This window comes from Typopeltis vanoorti, chromosome 18 (assembly GCF_054136105.1).
Source record: "Typopeltis vanoorti isolate ZY-2024b chromosome 18, IOZ_Tvanoo_1.0, whole genome shotgun sequence".
Classification (NCBI taxonomy): domain Eukaryota; kingdom Metazoa; phylum Arthropoda; class Arachnida; order Uropygi; family Thelyphonidae; genus Typopeltis; species Typopeltis vanoorti.
In genome coordinates, this window is record NC_143566.1 from 46,757,290 (window position 1) to 46,776,809 (window position 19,520).

The 19,520-nt window shown below is 36.5% G+C and overlaps 1 protein-coding gene across 2 annotated transcripts in view; it reads left to right on the forward strand.

The window, feature by feature from the left end:
• LOC150096630 (meckelin) overlaps nucleotides 1–19,520 on the forward strand; it is a 575,505-nt gene that overhangs the window by 430,297 nt on the left and 125,688 nt on the right. For both annotated transcript variants that reach the window (XM_090408005.1, XM_090408006.1), the window contains one exon: nucleotides 1,630–1,947. In XM_090408005.1, the coding sequence (XP_090264131.1) occupies nucleotides 1,630–1,947 (318 nt within the window). The remainder of the gene's footprint in view (nucleotides 1–1,629; nucleotides 1,948–19,520) is intronic.

Sequence of the window (19,520 nt, forward strand, 5' to 3'; positions counted from 1 at the left end):
AAATTATTACCTAAGTTGATTCAAATGAGAATGGATATGAGGCTGGTAGCATGGATAGGGGTGGCTGATAGACAAATATCAGAGGGTGTCTATGGTGGAGTGGAATCAAGGCAAATGAGGATGACTAGTGAAGTGTCCCAGGGTACTGTGTACCATGACCACTTCCCTTTAATTTGTACATTCCTGGGAAGTAACAAATGTCATTAGGAAGCTGAAACCAGGAAAAGCTCCAGGAATGGATGGAATTATGTCAGAATGCCTAAAAGCTTTAAATGAATAAAGCCATAAGATCACTGACCGATATATGTAACAAAATATATGAAACTGGACACCTGCCAAAAGATTTTATGCACTCGATATTCCTACCAATACCAAAAAAATCTAAGATAATCAAATGTGAAGAGTACAGAACAATCAGTCAGATAGCAAAAGTTATGTTATATATCGTCCTAGAAAGAAATAAACATAAAATCAAATTGGAAATTAATGTAACACAATCTGATTTTCAGGAAAAATAAATGAACTAGAGAAGGACTCTTCAACATTAGAACTATTATAAACAACTTAAGATATGCAGACGATACTGTACTGCTGGCTAAAAACAAAATAGATCTTCAAAACCTACTAGAAGAGAAGCTGAAACTAAGTGAAAAATATGGATTTAATTTCAACTTCAAAAAAATGAAAACCATGCTGGTAACAAGAGAAAAAGGGAAAATACCCAACATGAATATTAAGATCAGAGGAAATACTTTAGATCAAGTAGAAAGTTGTATATATTTGGGTCAACTCATTACAGAGAATGGAAAGTGTGATAAGGAAATATTAAGAAGGATAGAAATTGCTAGATCAATCTTCATTAGCATGAAAAACATTCTGACCTCAAGGGAAATTCACACAAAAACAAGAATTAGGCTGTCCAAATGCTACATATGGTCAACACTACTTGGCAATATCAAAATATTGTGAAATAAACTAAAAGCCTTTGAAATGTGGATCCTCAGAAGAATACTTAGAGTCCTATGGGCTGCAAAAAAACCTAATTTAGAGATGATTGGAGAAGAAAGGACTGTTGAAAACCATTAAGAAAGGAAAACCACTTACCTTGGTCACATACTAAGGCATGAATCTCTGCAAAAAACACTCTTTTAGAAGGAATGATACAAAGAAAAAGAAGAAGAGAAAGACAAAGAACAGATTGGATGGGAAATATCAAGGACTGGTTCTTTTTGTCTTATGAAGAACGTAAGAGAGAAGCACAAAACCGTACATGGTGGAAGCTCATGGTAGTCGACCTCCTGGAAGGTGATGACACCTGACAAGACAAGAAGATATAGCAGAAGATTTGGGGGGGGGGGGGAAGAGGAGGATATTTAGTTGTTTGCTGATGATATTCAGTAACATTTCTGGATGAATATATTTCAAAATAATTGTGATATAAGGATTATACCAAGTATTTAATTTCTTGATATTGTTCATTTATAAAATACTCTTATCTGAGTTTAATAAACTGTTTTCTAGATTAATTTGGGAATTCTGTAGAATATTTTTGTGATTTCATTAGATAGAATCATTCCTTCTTATTATCTGAAATTTATTAATATTAAATGTATAATTTTTTTACATTAGGCTTTTCAGCTTGTTCACCTTTTGGTTGTACAGTGTACAGTGGATATATTCTTTATTGATTGGGAAAAACCACATTATGGATCAACATCTATAGCAAGACGCCCAGCTGTTCACAGTAGTAGATCTGGTGGTGATGCAGGTAGTGCAATAAAATCAACAGGAAGTAATACAAAAGTAGTTCCTGATAAAATGGCATCTGAAATACCCGGTGTGAGTATTTGGAGGACTTACTTTGTTGCAAATGAATGGTCAGAACTACAAAACATAAGGCGAGTAAATCTGAGTTTGCAGTTATTTGGAGTTCTTTTCTTATTAAAGGTAAGTATTCATAGGAAGTACTGGCTTTTATGAGTTCTATGTATACTGTCATTAACAGTAGTGATCAGGTTTTTGAGGGTCTTTAATTTTTTTTTAAGAGCAAAGTATCAGGACATTCATCATATGAGGGTGGTCTAAAAAGTTCTCAAATCAAATGCAGATCTTAGTGAGAACCACTACAGGGACAGAATAATGGCGCTGGGGCATAATCTCCCTTAAGTCTAATACATTTATTCCAGCGATGCCCCAGTGCCATTATTCTGTCCCTGTAGTGGTTCTCACTAAGATCTGCAAAATACCCCTCTACAGCTGCAATCACCTCTTGATTCGAAGAAAAACTCTGACCAGCGAGGAAGAGTTTTAGTTTTGGGAAGAGAGATAGAAGTCAGAGGGAGCCAAATCTAGGGAATAGGGTGGATGTTCCAACAATTCATAGTGCAGAACCCTTAATTTTCCCATTGCCAAAACATCTTCATGGGCAGGCGCATTGTCCTGATGAAAGATGATTTTTTTCTTCTGCAAACCGGGTCTTTTCTCACGAATTTTTTCGTCTAGTCTGGTTAAAAGATCGGAATAATATTCCTTGGTTATTGTTTTACCCTTTCAAGATAATTAATAAACACAATGCCTTTAGCATCCCAAAACACCGATGCCATGACCTTTCCTGCTGATGGAACTGACTTTATATTCTTTGGCACTGAAGAGATCATAAAGCAGATAAGGAATCAACTGTAAAACATTTTAAAGCACAAAATTTGAGGTCTAAGTAGAAGCTTATAGTGAGTAATATATAGTTCATGTTATTATTATTATTATTTAGTAGTAGTAGTATTACTTGAAATTTCCATGAACTCCCAGAATTCATTGTGGATGAATTCTTGGAGTCCAGAATTCACCCATTAACATTTTACAAGAATCACCTGTTTGCAGATCTAAAATTTATCTTTTTCTCCAGGCATTGGTTGATTGGTTATTGTACAGCAGGTATCACCTGCTGTACAATAACCACTAAAGAATTTCTTTGTTGGGTGTTTGATTGGTTACCTAGCCACCTTTCAGTCTCACCTTTGTATTTATAGTCATCAATCCGCATTCTAGATTCTTTTTTCTCCCTAAAAGTAGATTTTAATCCTATATCCAAGGGTAAACATAGGCAAGTAACTTCACTATACCCAGACCAGTTTCAATCTTTATTGAAGTGTCTTCAGTGGAAGCCATACCAAAGATACCAAGGTTAAATAAGCCATATATTCATATGTCATAAATAAATCATCACAGAAGTCATATATTTTTTCTATATACAAGTAGATAAAAGGTGCATCACCTTTTTTAATATTTGTTTATGGAAAAATATTTTAAAATACATGGTGTGTCATCTGATTATTAAATACCCTTGATAAGAGATAGTCATGGAAAGTTTTTCTACTTAGTTATTGCAGTGTATTGATAAGAAATTTGCTTGATAAGAAACTATATTCTTGTTTTAATTCTATACCCAAGTGTAAACAAAGGCACGAAGTAACTTCATGACTTGTCTACTTGTATGCGCCACCTTTCATTCAGTACATAAACTGACTTACATAAATTTGAACTGCACAAATTATCCTAGAGGGTTATAAAAAAAAAATTCAAGCTATAAAAATTTTACTTACCTTGCATACGTCATCTAGGGTCAGACAGCCTAAGTAGTGTATTGTGTACACCTTCCTGTCTCACTATGTAATGTGGGCGTGCTATGTATTTGTATTCATAAACTTTCATGATTTTTAATGCTTGTGTGTGCAGGAAAAGAGTGCAATCATGACTGGAAAAAGGAAGAGAAGTGGAAAAGTAAACCTGTGCATAAACACACCAAAATTGATCTAGAGGTAAAAATTAAAATTATAAAGTCCTCTCTTTCCACCTCCTTGTACCATTTAAAATCATTGATAGTCTTGGGACAACTATTCTGTGATTGGCTAAGGGTGGTGGTTAGCTGTGGAAGAAAGAAAAAATTATCTGGTACTGATTTGATAATTATCTTTTAAAAAATTCTGTACCAACTGCATAATGTGTCCTGCTATATACTTAGAGTTTTTTTTAAATTGATTTTTATGTGGCAGCAAATGTTAAAAATGCTTTTACATAACTTTCCCTTGTCATGTGTGCATTCAACACTGAAATGTGATATTTCCATCATGTAATGCTTTTTCATGATGAAATTTTTGGATAATAACAGTAAAGATAGGTATTATTTATGGGAAATTCCCATGTTACTCCTCTAAATAAATTATTATTTTTTATGGCTATATAGCCTACTTTCGTTTAGGTGTGCCCTTTTTTTTTACGTCATTGACTTTTTACTCAAATCTTAGGGCATTACATGATGTGTTATAAAACTAATATGTGAAGAATATAGAAGGAAATTCGAACATACTTTTTTTGGATGTTGTTGGCTGTCTCCTTATGCCGGCAGTATAGTGCCAGTAGTGTCACCCTTGTGGTACATTGCTTCAGACACAAGAAGCCCCAGAGATGTAACACTGGTAACATGAAGCTAATGTCTCAAACCAGGCATCCAAAGGTACCAAGCCTCCTAGACCACTTGAAGCAACCATGATGAATACACACTCAATAAACTCCATGCCGGCTTGATCATCGCCTGGAATAACAAGGATTGCGTTGGTTGTTTGGGAGGAGGGCAAGCTTCGAAAAATAAGTTACAGGGTCCCCTAAACCACACACTCCCAAGATTTGTTCCTTAAAAATAGAAGTACTATCTAAATCCAAAGCCAAAGTCATTTGAAAAATAGCCAAAGACAAAATGATTGATGTCCTGGCTCTCCAGAAAACCCACGTGCCTGACACAGCTCTCAATAGACTAAAGATCCTAGGCCTAATTCTTGTATCTTATAACTGCCATCTCAAGCATGGCCTGGCAACCTACATCTGGCCTGGTCTCAAAGACATAACCCAATGTATGCCTGAAGCAGAATACTCCATAGGTATTAAAATTCAAAATACCACCATCTACAATGTCTACAAACCACCATTGCAAACCTGGCCCAACCAGATGGACTGGCTGCCACCTCACCTTGCTATCTATGTTGGTGACTTCAACTCTCATCACACCATGTTGGGCTATTCCTCTAACAACCAAGATGGTGATAATCTTGTTAACTGAATGGATTCAATATAACCTGTATTTGATCTATGATGCCAAGCAAGAAGGCACTCTTCACTCAGCCAGATGGAACAGAACCTACACCCCCGATCTGTGCATAGTCTAAAGACTCTGAAGACCATCCTCTGCCAACAACCAGAACAATCCTCAACAGATTCCCTAACAGCCAGCATTGTCCTACACTAATAGAGACAGATACATCAATCCCAATCATCAGTGGAAAACCAATCGCTAGATGGATCTTGGCCTTCGCAGATCCAACTTGAATGTATTTGAGAAGCAATACCATCCACCCTAGCTGCTGCTGCTATTCCTAGCAGCAGAAAACGATACATCCCATGCTGGAGCAGGGATACCGAGGAATTTTTAGCCAAATATGAACAAACTGAAGACCCAACTACTGCTAAGGAGCTCATAGCAACGCTCAACAAAAACAGAAAAGAAAAATGGATCTCAACCATCCATGAACTTGACTTCACCAAATCTAGCCAGAAAAGCTGGTCACTTCTGAGAAAATTAGGGGGAGCAGAACCAACAACATACAAACCACCAGAGATAACTCCTGATCAAATGGCTAATCATTTGCTGAAAATCTCCAAGATTAGCTCCAGCTCTACCAGGAAAATCGAGCTTTCTGACTTGTACAGCCAGTTTCTCTTGAAGAGGTACAGGAAGCCTTAAAACTCACCAAGAATGGTAAGGCTGAGGGACTGGATGGTATCTTCCCTGAGTTTCTAAAACATCTTGGCCAATGAGGTCAAACTTGGCTGGCCACCCTTTTCTCAAATATTATAACAACTGGAAAACTACCAAAACTATGGCGAGAAGCCATAATAATTGCTGTGCCCAAACCAGGTAAAGATCCAGATGTCAAAAATCTATGACCTATCTCCTTGCTTTGCTCCACCTGTAAACTCTTTGAACAAATTCTCCTTAAAAGAATTTCACCACTCATCGAAAGAGCACTCCTGATTGAACAAGCTGGCTTCAGGCTTGGAAGAAGTTGCTGTGACCAGGTCCTGGCCCTGACAACCCAGACTCAAGCAAGCTTCCAGAAGAAACTTAAACCCAGAGCCACTTTTATTGACTTAACATCAGCTTATGACACAGTCTGGATTAGGGGACCTCTTCCTAAAGCTAAGCAATATCATAAGGTGCAAAACAACTTTCCATCTTTTTGAATCCATTCTCTCAAACAAAAAGATCTTGGGTCCATATTGGTGGAAAAAGGAGCAGGCCCAGATTCCTCCACAGTGGTTCTTCTACAGGGCTCTGTGTTATCCTCTTTTGTCAGACTTTCCACATACCAGCTCAAGCAAATATATACACCGATGATCTTGTGATCTTGCAGCAGTCTACCTCCTTTGCCAACCTGGAAACAACCTTGAACACAGACCTGAACATCCTGGAAGTGTACTTTAAGCAGTGGTACTTGAAGCCAAATCCAACAAAAACTGTGTCCACAGCATTTCACCTGAATAATACAGATGCGAATCGACACCTCAACCTCTCTTTTGGTGGCTAAAAGGTAGAGCATGAGCCTTACCCAAAATACTTTGGAGTGAGCCTGGACAGAAGCCTAACCTATAAAAGACACATCACCAACCTATCTAACAAAATTAAAACAAGAAATAATATCATCTCACGGCTTGCTGGAACAACCTGGGGTTGTGGTGCTGATGTCTTAAGGTTGTCTGCGCTGACCCTCGCATTCTCTGCAGCAGAATACTGTGTGTCTGTCTGGGAAAGAAGTGTGCACACTAACATTATAGACACCCATCTAAACTCTACCATGCACATAATTAGTGGGACATTGAGAAGTACCCCTCTCCCCTGGCTACCTGTCCTATCTAACATTGCTCCACCATATACGGAGAAGACAAGCCTCAATTAAAGTATTTAACAAAGTAATGAGTAACCCCTCCTGCCTCTGCACCAGACTCTTATAAGCCCACCTAGTCTTTACCTAAAATCAAGAAACCCTTTCTGGTCCATGGTCGAACTCTCTTCAGCTGCCTTACCAACAACACCTGACATGTGGAGAGAACACTTGTCCAACAATCTTCCAACAAATGGTTTCCTGGTTGAAGATCCCTGTGCTCTTGCAGCCTGGTTTTACCCTTCCTAGGAAGATTTGGTTATCTATCAACAGGATCAGAACTAACCAGAGCAGATGTGGCTACCTACTGCATAAATGGAGACTGTCAGACCACCCTTATTGTGACTGTTCCCCTGTGGCCCAGACGATCACTCATATTGTGAATGACTGTCCAAGTCACCAATTTCATGGTGGTCGCCTCCAGGACATACACATGGTGATAGAAGAGGCCCTGGATTGGCTTTCTGGTCTGGACATTGACCAGTAGCTGCTTTTGCCATAAGAATAAATAAATCTGTTGTTAAGCTGTTAAAGGGGTTTGGGAAAAGTGGAGGTAAAGCAATGTGTGGGGGGGGATTATTTAAAAAAATTTGAAAAAAACATGAGTTTTTTATATGTATAAAATTATTATTATTAAGGGTGGGTAGAGAGTGCTGTGTGTGGGGGGGGTGAGAGAAGGATCTGAAATAGAAATTATTTTTTGGGGAAGAGGAAGGATTGATGGGAATAGGTCAGGGGTAAGAGTAACAGGGTGTGAGGCGTTTCGACTGTGCATCGTCTTCAGAACTCGTGGAGGCTATGGCATATCGGCTTGGTGTTTCTGTCTTTGGTGTGCTTGTGTTATCTTCTATTGGTCAGGGTCGTGACCTAATTTTGGAAGCTCCATAACACAAAAATTAGGTTATGACTCTGACCAATAGGAGATAACAAAAGTACATCAAAGACAGAAACACCAAGCCAACATGACATAATCTCCATTTCCCCCCAGAAGTTCCAAAGACGATACACAGTCGAAACAGCTCACACCCTGTTACTCCCACCCCTGACCTTTTCCCATCAATCCTTCCTCTTCTCCAAAAAATAATTTCTATTTTCAGATCCTTCTCTCACCCCACTCCCAAAGCGCTCTCTACCCACCCTTAATAATAATAATTTTATACTTTTAAAAAACCTTGGTTTTTTTCAAATAATTCCTACCACATTGCTTTATCCCCACTTTTCCCAAATCTCCTCCCTTTAACAGCTTAACAACAGATGAATGTATATCACCGGCATAAGGAGAGAGCCAACAACATCCAAAAAAGGTATGTCCGAATTTCCTCCTATATTATTCTTCATATATTAGTTTTATAACACATCATGTAATGCCCTAAGATTTGAGTAAAAAGCCAATGACATTGTAAACAGAGGGGCACTCCTAAATGAAAGTAGGCTATATTGCCATAAAAAATAACAGTAAAGATGTTTTTAATGTCAACATGAAGGTGAACAAAGCAATTGGAGGTTGAATCTTAATGTATCAGGGTTTTAAAATCCCATACAGAAATAGGTGACACTTTTAGAGCTTTATGAAGAGAAGAAAGAAGTCACTGTTCAGTCATCTCTTGATAATTTTATACGAAAGGTTAAATGGCCGAGTAAACATTTTTTTCCCTATTTTTTCATAATATTTTTACTTTATTATATCACTTTGCATTAATAATTACATGCTGAAATCTAATTTGTAAGTACATCCTGTGAATGAAACCAACAGAAATAACCTTTAACACACATTACTGCACTACCACAGAGATGTACGCTAAATACAGTAAAACCCCGTTTTTAAGTTCCTGCAATTTATGTTTTCTGCCATTTACGTCATTTTCCGTTGGTACCATCTTAAGGCCTATTCTTACGATATATTGTTTTTCCACCATTAACAACTTGATGTGGACGTTATTTCCTGATTTGCGTTTTTTTTCTCGGGTGGCAACGCAGATTTTCGAATCGATTTCTGTGGAAATCTGCGCATTTCTGTTCCTAGATGGCGTTGCTTGCAGCAGTAATGTAGTGATGAGCGATACCGTGATTTTTCAATCACAGTACGAATTGATATTGCAGAATTTCTGCTACGTAATTTAGCATGTGAAAGTTGCTTTCAAGTTGCAATGGTGGATTATCCTTGTTAGTAACATGGAGAAAAAAGACAGAAAATGTATTTCAGTAGAAGAAAAGATGGCAATTCTGTGATGTGTAAATTGGCATGCCGGAAACACATGTGTATTTAGCAAAAGATCTTGGACTCTCCGTGTCCACTTTGAACACGATAGTAAAAAACAGGTCAAGCATTGAACTCAATGCAAAGCAATCTGGTGCTATGTAAAAAAAAAAAAAACGATAAGCAAAAACAATCAACAAATAAAGATTTTTTAAAATAGATAAATGTAAGTATTTGTAAATTCATTTATTTTCAGTTATTAAATTTTGTAATCTACTATGTAGACCCACATACTAGCAGTAAACATCTTTTAGCCTTTTTTTAATGTTTTTTTACATTTCCCGCTATTTACAGTTTTTTCCATCGGTCCCCTGAAAAGTGTAAAAAAGGGGTTTTACTGTATATAAGCAGTAGGGTGTGATTAACGAGTGAGAAAGTCAAATCTAACTTGCACAACATTTAAGTTAGGTAAAGTTTGTGGAAAACATTACTGTTATATATGTCAGGGGCTGTCTGTATTTAATAATAATGTGAAATGTCTTTTTTCTCCTTGTATTCTTCTGTTTGGCTCCCACTGATGAATCCTTAACTTGTTGGCTGCTGACTATGAGATAATGCATAGTTTGCAGTCTATATCAGGATGCCAAGTATTAGTTATATCATATTGCCAGCATAACAACATTGGCAATGGCAGCAAGTTGAAACATTAGGCCAGCAGCAGTCAGTGTGTTAATAAAGGTCTAAACCAGTCTGGGTGGTGATCCCTTCCCATAATCTTTTGCATTGTGGGGATAGTAATGCAATTGATGCAAAGTCAACAGCCTCTATATACAAATAGACTAGTCATCAAATTACTTCACACCTATGCTTACCCTTGGGTATAAGATTAAAACAAGAATATAATTACTTGTCAAGTATCTTGAAAAACTTTCCACATCTTCTTTGAGAATGGAGTCACAACAACCAAAAAAGTGAACTGTTTGGGTAGCAGTTTCCTCAAGAGGTTTAATTTACCTCATTTTCTTCGAAAAGCATGGAAGGAATGTCACTATCATAAAGGAGTGGTAGATGGATGTGCTTTAGATGTTTTGGAAAGACACATATTGGCTTTATCTCTCATTTTTGGATAAATTCTGTTTCCAGTAGGATGATGCTCCACCACAGGCATCAGTTGTGACTAGAAAATGTTGTCACCATATTTCAGGAGGCAGATAATTAGTCTCAAGGCTGAATTTGACTGGGCTCCTCACGATCCTGTTGATTACGGGACTTTTTGTCTGCTAACAAGCCTACAAACATTATGGAACTAAAAAAAAAAAAAAGTTATCAGAGAAGATCAGAACAATACCAAGGGCTGTGTGCAAGAGTGCAATGCAAAACTTTATCATGAGACTCAGAAATGCATAGAACTAAATGGGGATCATCTTGAACATGTACTATAGCTCCAGAAGTAGAAAGTATTGGGCTGTTTAATTTTTTTAAGAGTTGTAGAAAACTTATTTAGCTATATTATATCCAGTTTTCATTGATATATCTAGATTATATCCAGTTTTTCATTGATTTTTCTGTATTATATCCAGCTTTCATTGATTTATCTATGTTGTATGCAATTTTCTTTGTTTAACACCATGTATATCCAAAAAGCACACTCCTTTTTTCTTGACCTCCCTGCAAACACCCTTACTGAGCAAATCTTTGAATTCTTTTATGTACATGCATATGTATTGGCAGTCCCCAACTTACATAAATCTGGATTTATGCAAATTACCTGAAAAGAACATGAAAAAATATTTCAGTCATAAAAACTTTGCATTATTATTATTACATGACACTTCCAAGGAGTCCAAAGACTCATCGAGAGAGGGCACCTACTCTACAACACTCTGTCTCGAAAGATGTTGAAAGTTTATTTTTCACTTGGTTAGCCTGTAATAAATTTAGTTTAATCCTTTATCCAAGTGTGAGCAAACAAAGTTTGCTCCTGAAAGTATCTTCAGGACTGGGGTAAGGTGGTACAACAGGCGCTTTCAGGTGCAAACTTTGTTTGCTCACACTTGGATAAAGGATTAATCTAAATTTATTATAGTCTAACCAAGTGAAAAATAAACTTTCAATATCTTTCTCTAAATCCAGAGTAATTTAATAAAAAGGTGGCACACCGTTTGGCAACTCCTGTAGGTAGAGATGACCTTGCTAATGCTTCTGCCTGGTATCTCCACTTGGGCCTGGCTCCCACTGAAGAGACCTCAATAAAGGTCGAAACTAGTCTGGGTAGTGGCCCTTCCCTTAATGCATAACATTATACATATCCGCAAGGGGATGTGTTTTGCATTCTGGGAGATACTGAGATAGGAGTGATGTTAGCTTGTTCCACCTTTGCAACGAGTTGCCCGGTGTTGTACCACCTTACCCTAGTCCTGAAGATACTTTCAGGCACAAACTTTGTTTGCTCACACTTGGATAAAGGATTAAACTAAATTTATTAAACTCTCTGTCTCTACCACTTAATCCACCAACTACTGCGATCCGCATCATCTACCCCAATGGCATCTACTGACCACCACTAATGTTTTCTCAGACAATCACAAACATCAATGTCTGCACTGGGATTCAAACCCACAGCCTTTTTTGGCTGGAGAGCAGATGACCAGCAATCTAGAAACGAAAATTATGAAGAAAAAAATAATTATCAGGTACTTATATGATAATTACTTCTTAAAAATTCTGTACCAAGTATATAAGGTGTTCTGCTGCATATTTAGAAGTTTATGAATGGATTTTTGTGTCGTCACAGTAGACATTAATAAAGATTTTACTAGTTCCCCTTGCTTTGTCCACTTGTAACTCTTTAACATGATTTCTGTAACATTTATTTTTTCATGAAAAAAATTTCGGATAAAACTGGTAAACAGTTTTTAACATAAGTTTGAATGTTGATAAAGCATTTGAGGGGGTGGATCATAATGTTAAATGGACTTCAAAGTTGAAAGAGAAATAGATAAGATTTTTAGCCTCTTACAAAGAACTTTATGTTGAAAACAAAGAAGTCACTGTTCAATAATCTCTTAATTTTATTTTAGTTCATTGGACAATTAGAATTTTTTTTTTAAATTTTCTCATACTGTTTATACTTTATTATATTACTTGACATTAATAATTACATACTGAAATCTAATTTGCGTGCACATCATGTGAATGAAAACAGAAATAACCTTTAAAATACATACTCTACTGTGTATACATGTGCTGTAAACACATAGGCAGTAGGGTGTGATAAGTGGTGAGGAGATTTTATTCGACTTATGTAAACTCAAGTGAAACTATAATAAAACTTTTAAGTGATGCCCCCCCCCCCCCCCAAAAAAAAATAATAATAATAATCTGTAGTATTTGATGTCATTTCTCAGAATTAATTCAACTGCTGGAATTGGAGAGAAAGGCTTTTTAAAAAAAAAAAAAAAAAAAACTCATATTGTCTAATTCTTAGAATGCCGTATAATTATCTTCTGCATTTAATAAGAATCAATATTAGTTAGATGCATGAAATTAATATTTACTAACTGTAATCCTACAAAGAATAAGATATTGTCAGATGTCTTTAGGAAGGAAAAGAGAATAACTTATAAAAGAACTGTATCTATAGTACATATATATATTTGTTTACAGTAAATATTTTAATTTTTTTTTATGCTTGAGCTTCATTCTTGAATTTACAACATGATGAATTCGAAATCAACACAAGAATATTTTAGAATATAAAATATTCTAACCAACCAACAAAAAAAAATATATAAATATAATTAAATTACCTTCAATGATTAAGTAATAACACAAAAGGTTGGATACAGAGAAAAAAAAGGAGACTAACACAGGCTTCACATCCCTAATTGCCAGATTGAAGCCTTTCAATATTATATTACCTTTAAGAGTAATGAGTACATCTAGTGTAAATGAATTTAAGGGAAGGTATGACAGCTGGTTTGGATGATTTATAGCCTCCTTCGATTAGTCCTCAACTCCCTGGAGATCTCAGATAATAATAATAACATTCTAAGATTAAATCAGTTTTGTGCTTAATTTAAAATATGGGATGCAAACAAATCCTAAATATGCTGACTGCATATTTAAGACCATCCAAGTACTAAAAAAATTAGAATATAGGCTATAGTTCAGAAGTGGATACTCAGCTGATAATGCCTTTCTTTGCACAACTGTGGAGTGTTGACATAATACAGTTGTGTGTTGCTGGTATTCTTACCACATAAAACAGCTGTAATTTGAAATAGTTTATTAATTATTCAGCTAGTTTTAAAGAATTTGAAAATTAAAATAATCAAATTACATACATGTAATATTCAATATGAAATATTTAAAAACAGGAATACTAATGGAAAGTGCACATGTGCTGTAAAGGTGTCTGTGCTTTGTGGTTCTCTGCAAACTACTGCAACCATGAGCATATCATATTTAATGAGAGATGAATAGAGATTTGAAATTCTGAGGACATATTTGTGAGGGTTGACAAAATAGCCCAGAGGATTACTTGCATGTTGAAGAACACATTAGCAAGTAAAGATAGGGAAGTATAAGACTATGATATCAGCCACATGTTGACTACTGTGCACAGATTTGGTCACTTGGGTTTCTGGGAGATCAGGAAATGGTGGAGAGGATTCAGAGATGAGTGACCATGCAGACAACAGGTCTGTGGAATGCTCCCTATGAGGACAGTTTGAAAGCAAGTGGATTGCAGAGTTTAGTTGACAAGTAGAGGAGAGGGGATGTGATAGAAACTTGTAAGTTGTTAAAGGGATTCTATAAGATTGACACAAACAAAATTTTTTAATGTATGACTAGTAGGAGAACAAGGGGTCACCCCCTGGAAGTTGTCTGAGAGTGTGGTTAGTAATGGTATATGGACTACATTCTTTACTTGGAGAGTGGTGAATGAGTGGAATGGATTGCTTGAGGTGATTGTGAGTGCCCCATAAGGAGAGGTATTGTGTGAATAATAAGTAATGTGGCTCTCCTGTGATGAGTCTTTTGACTCCATGGCGATACCATCCTTATAAATAATAATAATATCGTAGTAATTTCTTGTTGCACTGTTGAGTGTGTTTTTTTCATTTCAACTGACTCTTTGAATGCTCTTGAGAAAAATCTGTAATCTATGTGGAGCATGTGTTGCCATTCCCAACTAGTATTTTCTTTTGTTCTCCACGTTCAGACTTGAATGTCTCTCTCTTGACCTGTCTGTTTCTCCAATGTAGCACAATCTATGGGAGCTTGCAAAATCTCCACCAAGATCGATAAAATAAACCAAAAGCTTGATTTCCTCACTGGAAAGTACTTCAAATTCCAGCTGTTTAATGTGGTAAGTAATACTGATAAGTGATAAGAATTTATCGCATATCATTGTTGTGTGTGTGTGGGGGGGGGCAAGTGAGGGTTTAAAAAGAAAAAGTCTATAAATATTTTTCTGGAAGAGTTGGACGTTGTAGTTGTTGGGAAATAGTCACATGTATTAGCGTAAGCACTGGATATAAATCATGTTGCTGGCTTAATGGAGTGAAAATAGAACAGGAAAATAATTAAACCATTCTTTAATGATATCAGTATTTTATCTCAGTTGGGACGATTGAATTGTTATCGAATATTTCATTAGGAATGTTGTTCCACAGAACAGAGGTAGACGGAAAAGGAGAAGAAGTTTAGTGTGTTTGCAACTGGACTAAAAAGAAATTATTATTAATATTATTTTTAGTCCAGGATCAAAACTCTATAACTGAGAGGAGACCTCCATGTAGCCTTTTAAGAATGCAGAGAATCAACTAGGACTTCTGACCTAACATCCAATTCTCACCTTCTCGAGGTGCACCCTGTTAGGTATCTACCTGGATACTGAACAAACGAGGATGGGGTAGCAATTGGAGATTTAGCCAACTAAATTGTTTTCTTATTGGCTTAAACCACAATGCAAAATTATGGTACAGCATAACAGAATTTGATGCCAGCTGTGTCATCGCCTGGTTAAACACGGACCCCGTTTTCTTCAGAGAACCAGGGTGAACAGGGAAAAGTCAGCTACTGGAACAAATCCCAGAACACGTCCCAACTCAACACCAATAGAGTTCAAGATTGGTACTATCAATGTAAGAGGCATCAATGGAAAAGATATGGAACTAGCAGAAGAATTGGATAAGTACCAGATCAACATAATAGACATGACAAACAAAGAAGACAAAAACAGGTGAGATCTTTCGAAATGACAAATAAAAAAGGTTATACTCTGGCAATAATAATCAGGGAAAAGAGAGATTAGCCATATTATTCAACACTGAATATGAGGATCATCTTCTTGAATGGCAGGCAATATCAAGTAGAGTGATGTGAGCAAACACCAGAATGGGGGAACTGGAAAATGAGACTTATTTGTGCTTACGGTCCCACAGAAGGTTCTACCAAGAAAGAAATAGAAGAAATATTTTGAGACATTTTAGAAGGCATTTGACTCAATGAAACAGAAAAAATTGGCCCCTGTTGGAATTCTAAAGAGCATAGTAGGAAATGATTACCAGACATATTGAAATGTTTTGGGAAAATTTGGAGAAAAGCTCAAATCTAATAATAATGGTAAATGCCTGCTGGATTTCTGTTTAGGACATAGATTAATTATTACTAACACCATGTTCCAACATAAAAATGGTGCACAAATGAACACATACTTCTGTATGTTGCAAGACATAAGAACAGTCTGATTGACTATGTTATAGTTGATAGCAATATTTTCTCACTGGTTCAGTACACAAGAGCATACAGAGGATTTGAAATAAGAAGTGATCACAATTTAGTTTTGAGCAGGGAAAATTGAATTTCATATTACAAAGAAGAGTGTGTAAGAGAGTTTCATAATGAAAAAGTACAGCAGCTTTCAGAGGTAAACTGTAGACTGAAATACACCAACATTATTGGAAAAAAAAAAAAACAATGAGAGTTTAAAAACAAGAAGCGATTCTAGGATAATCAGTTGCAAATCCTGAAGAAAACATTGATTGATTCATCCAGAGAGGCATGTGGTGAGGTTGTCTGTAAAGATAGAAAAATCAGTTGCAAGTTTATTTTTCACTTGGTTAGACTATAATAAATTTAGTTTAATCCTTTATCCAAGTGTGAGTAAACAAAGTTTGCACCTGAAAATATCTTCAGGACTAAATATGGTGTTGTACTACCTTACCCCAGTAAGGTAGTACAACACCAGGCAACTTGCAGCAAAGGTGGACCAAGCTACCATTACTCCTATTCCAGTATCTCCCATAATGCAAAGCACATCTACTTGCGGATATGTATAATGTTATGCATTAAGGGAAGGGCCACTACCCAGACCGGTTTCGACCTTTATTAAGGTCTTGTCAGTGGGAGGCAGACCCAGAAGTGGTGATACTAAGGCAGAAGCAATGGAGAGGTCATATTAACTTATTGCTAAGATATTAACTAAGATCTCTGAAATGTCGAATATAGGATAGTGGATAGGAGGAAGAGGAGGGGAGATATCACAGAGACCTACAAGCTAGTAAGTGGTTGTTATAGGATCAATGTTGGAGAGGTTTTACATCAAACAGTGGGAGATCAGGGGAGAACCAGAGGACATTCCTAGAAGCTGTATAAGGAGGGTGTGAGCAGGGGAGTGTGAAGTAGGTTTTTTGCATGCAGAGTTGTGAATGATTGGAATGCCTTATCTGAGAGTGTGGTGTCCTCTGAGAATTTGAGTGTGTTTAGGGTATGGTATGATGAGCTGTGTGCATGAGAAAAGGACTTCCTAGATGAGTCTTTGACTCCATGGAGTTTTTCGATAATGATAATAATGGTAGAAAACTCCCAGAAGGAATGCAATCAGGAATACATATCAATACTTGATGTAGAAAAAGTAATCAAAAACTGAAATGTGGAAAGGCAGCTGGAGTAGATGAAATTCAGCCAGCAATGCTCATGTGTGGAGGTATAAAAGTTTTATATTGGCTGCATTGCATAATTCAAAAGGTCTAGTCAGAGGGTTGAATTCCAGATGATTGCAGCAACTCTCATAGTACCGATCTATAAAAAGGGGAAATAAAACTGAATGCAAGAATTACAGAGGTATTTCTCTACTGAGTGTTCTTGGTAAGATTTTTGCAAGTATACTTGAGAAACAACTAAGAAAAATTGTGGAAGGGAAGCTCCAGTGTTATTCATTATCTATATGTAAAGAACAAGCTGGTGTCAGGCAAAATAGAGGTTGCCAGGATCAGATTTTCACTTTAAGACAAATAGTTGAGAAATCTTGAGAATATAACAAGGATTTGTATTTGAATTTTGTTGATCTGGAAAAGGCAGATCACAAGGTGCCAAGAGAAAAGGTCTTCAAAACGCTACAGTTCTGAATATGAGAGGACTTTGGCAAGAACATAGAAAATAAATATCAAGAAGGTGGCAAAATATTCTGGAGGTTGTTGAAGAAGCTTAAGAGTGGAGGAAAGAGTGCTGTAAAAAGAGTTAGAGATGATAAAGGTGAAATGAAAACGGGAGAAAAAGATATCCTTGAAGTATGGAGTAATTACTTTGAAAATTTGTTAAATGAAACAAGCAGTGATGACAGCACAGTGATAAAAAACACTGACCAGGCATGCAGTCAGGAATACATATCCATACTTGAAGTAGAGAAAGCCATCAAAGGCTTGAAATGTGGAAAGGCAGCAGGAGTAGATGATATTAGACCAGAAATGCTGAAGTATGGTGGTATAAGAGTCTTACAGTGGCTGCACTGCATAGTTCAGAATGCCTGGACAGAGGGACGAATTCCCGATGATTGGAGTAGAGCTCTCATAGTACCCATATATAAAAAGGGAGATAAAACTGAATGTGAGAATTACAGAGGTATATCTCTATTGAGTGTTCCTGGTAAGATATATGCAAGTATACTTGAGAAACGGTTGAGAAGAATTGTGGAAGAAAAGCTTGGTGAAGAACAAGCTGGATTCAGGTGAAATAGAGGCTGTCAGGATCAGATCTTCACTTTACGACAAATAGTGAAGAAATCATGGGAATATAACAAAGATCTGTATTTAAGTTTTGTCGATTTGGAAAAGGCATATGACAAGGTGCCAAGAGAGAAGCTATTCAATACGCTACAGTTATATGGTGTTAATGGGGCATTATATCAAGCAATTCTTAGTCTTTATTTGAGTTGTAAGTCAGCAGTTAGAATTGAAGGAAGTACAGGAAGATGGTTTAATGTTAAATCTGGTGTGAGACAAGGATGTACATTATCCCCTCTGTTATTCATTATCTATATGGATCACATTATGAAGGAAAGTGGTATTAAACACGATATCAAAATTGGAGATGTTAATGTCAACTCTTTGCTTTATGCGGACGATGTTATACTTCTAAATAAATCTGCTACAAGTCTGCAAAATTCTCTGACTAAATTGAATAACTGTTGTAATAGATATGGTATGAAGGTCAGCAATAAAAAGACAAAGATAATGAAAATAGGCAGAATCATTGAAAATGTCAACTGTGTTGTGAATGGAGAACCTGTGGAAGAAGTAAAACATTTCAGCTACTTAGGCACGATTTTTACTGAAGATGGTAAATTAAATATGGAAATAGACAACAGAATCAACAAAGCTGGTATGGTAGGAAATCAATTGAATAAATTCATATGGAATAAGAGAGAAATTAGTCGGAACAGTAAATTAGCTGTATACAAGACAGTGTTCAAACCAGTTTTAACTTATGGATCTGAGAGCTGGGTCAGAAGTAAAACACTTGACCAAAGACTAGAGACCGCAGATATGAGAGTCCTGAGAAAGATTAGGGGGCATGAACAGATGATATCAATGGCAATATCATATTAAAAATGAGAATATTAGGAAAGAACTTGACATTGTCAGCATTCAGGAATGCGTTAGCAGAGCTAATCTCAGGTGGTATGGTCACTTAAAGAGAATGGGCGAGGAAAGATTAGCAAAACAAGTGTTCTCTGCCAAGTTGGCAGGAAAATGACCCAGAGGAAGACCAAGATATAGGTGGATTGATACGGTACAAAGTGCCTTAGACGATAGAAATATAAGATCTGGTAATGTTGGAGTCTTGACAAGTAACAGACTGATTTGGAGGAAAATTGTAGATAGGAAGTTAGTAATGATGTAAATTTTTCATGTAATACTATCATATCCTGTACCCCCCCCCCCTTGTGTGTACATGGCAGGAATTTGATGATGATGAACGCTACAGTTATATGGTGTGAATGGGACATTATATGAAGCAATACATAGTCTCTATTCAAGGAGTTA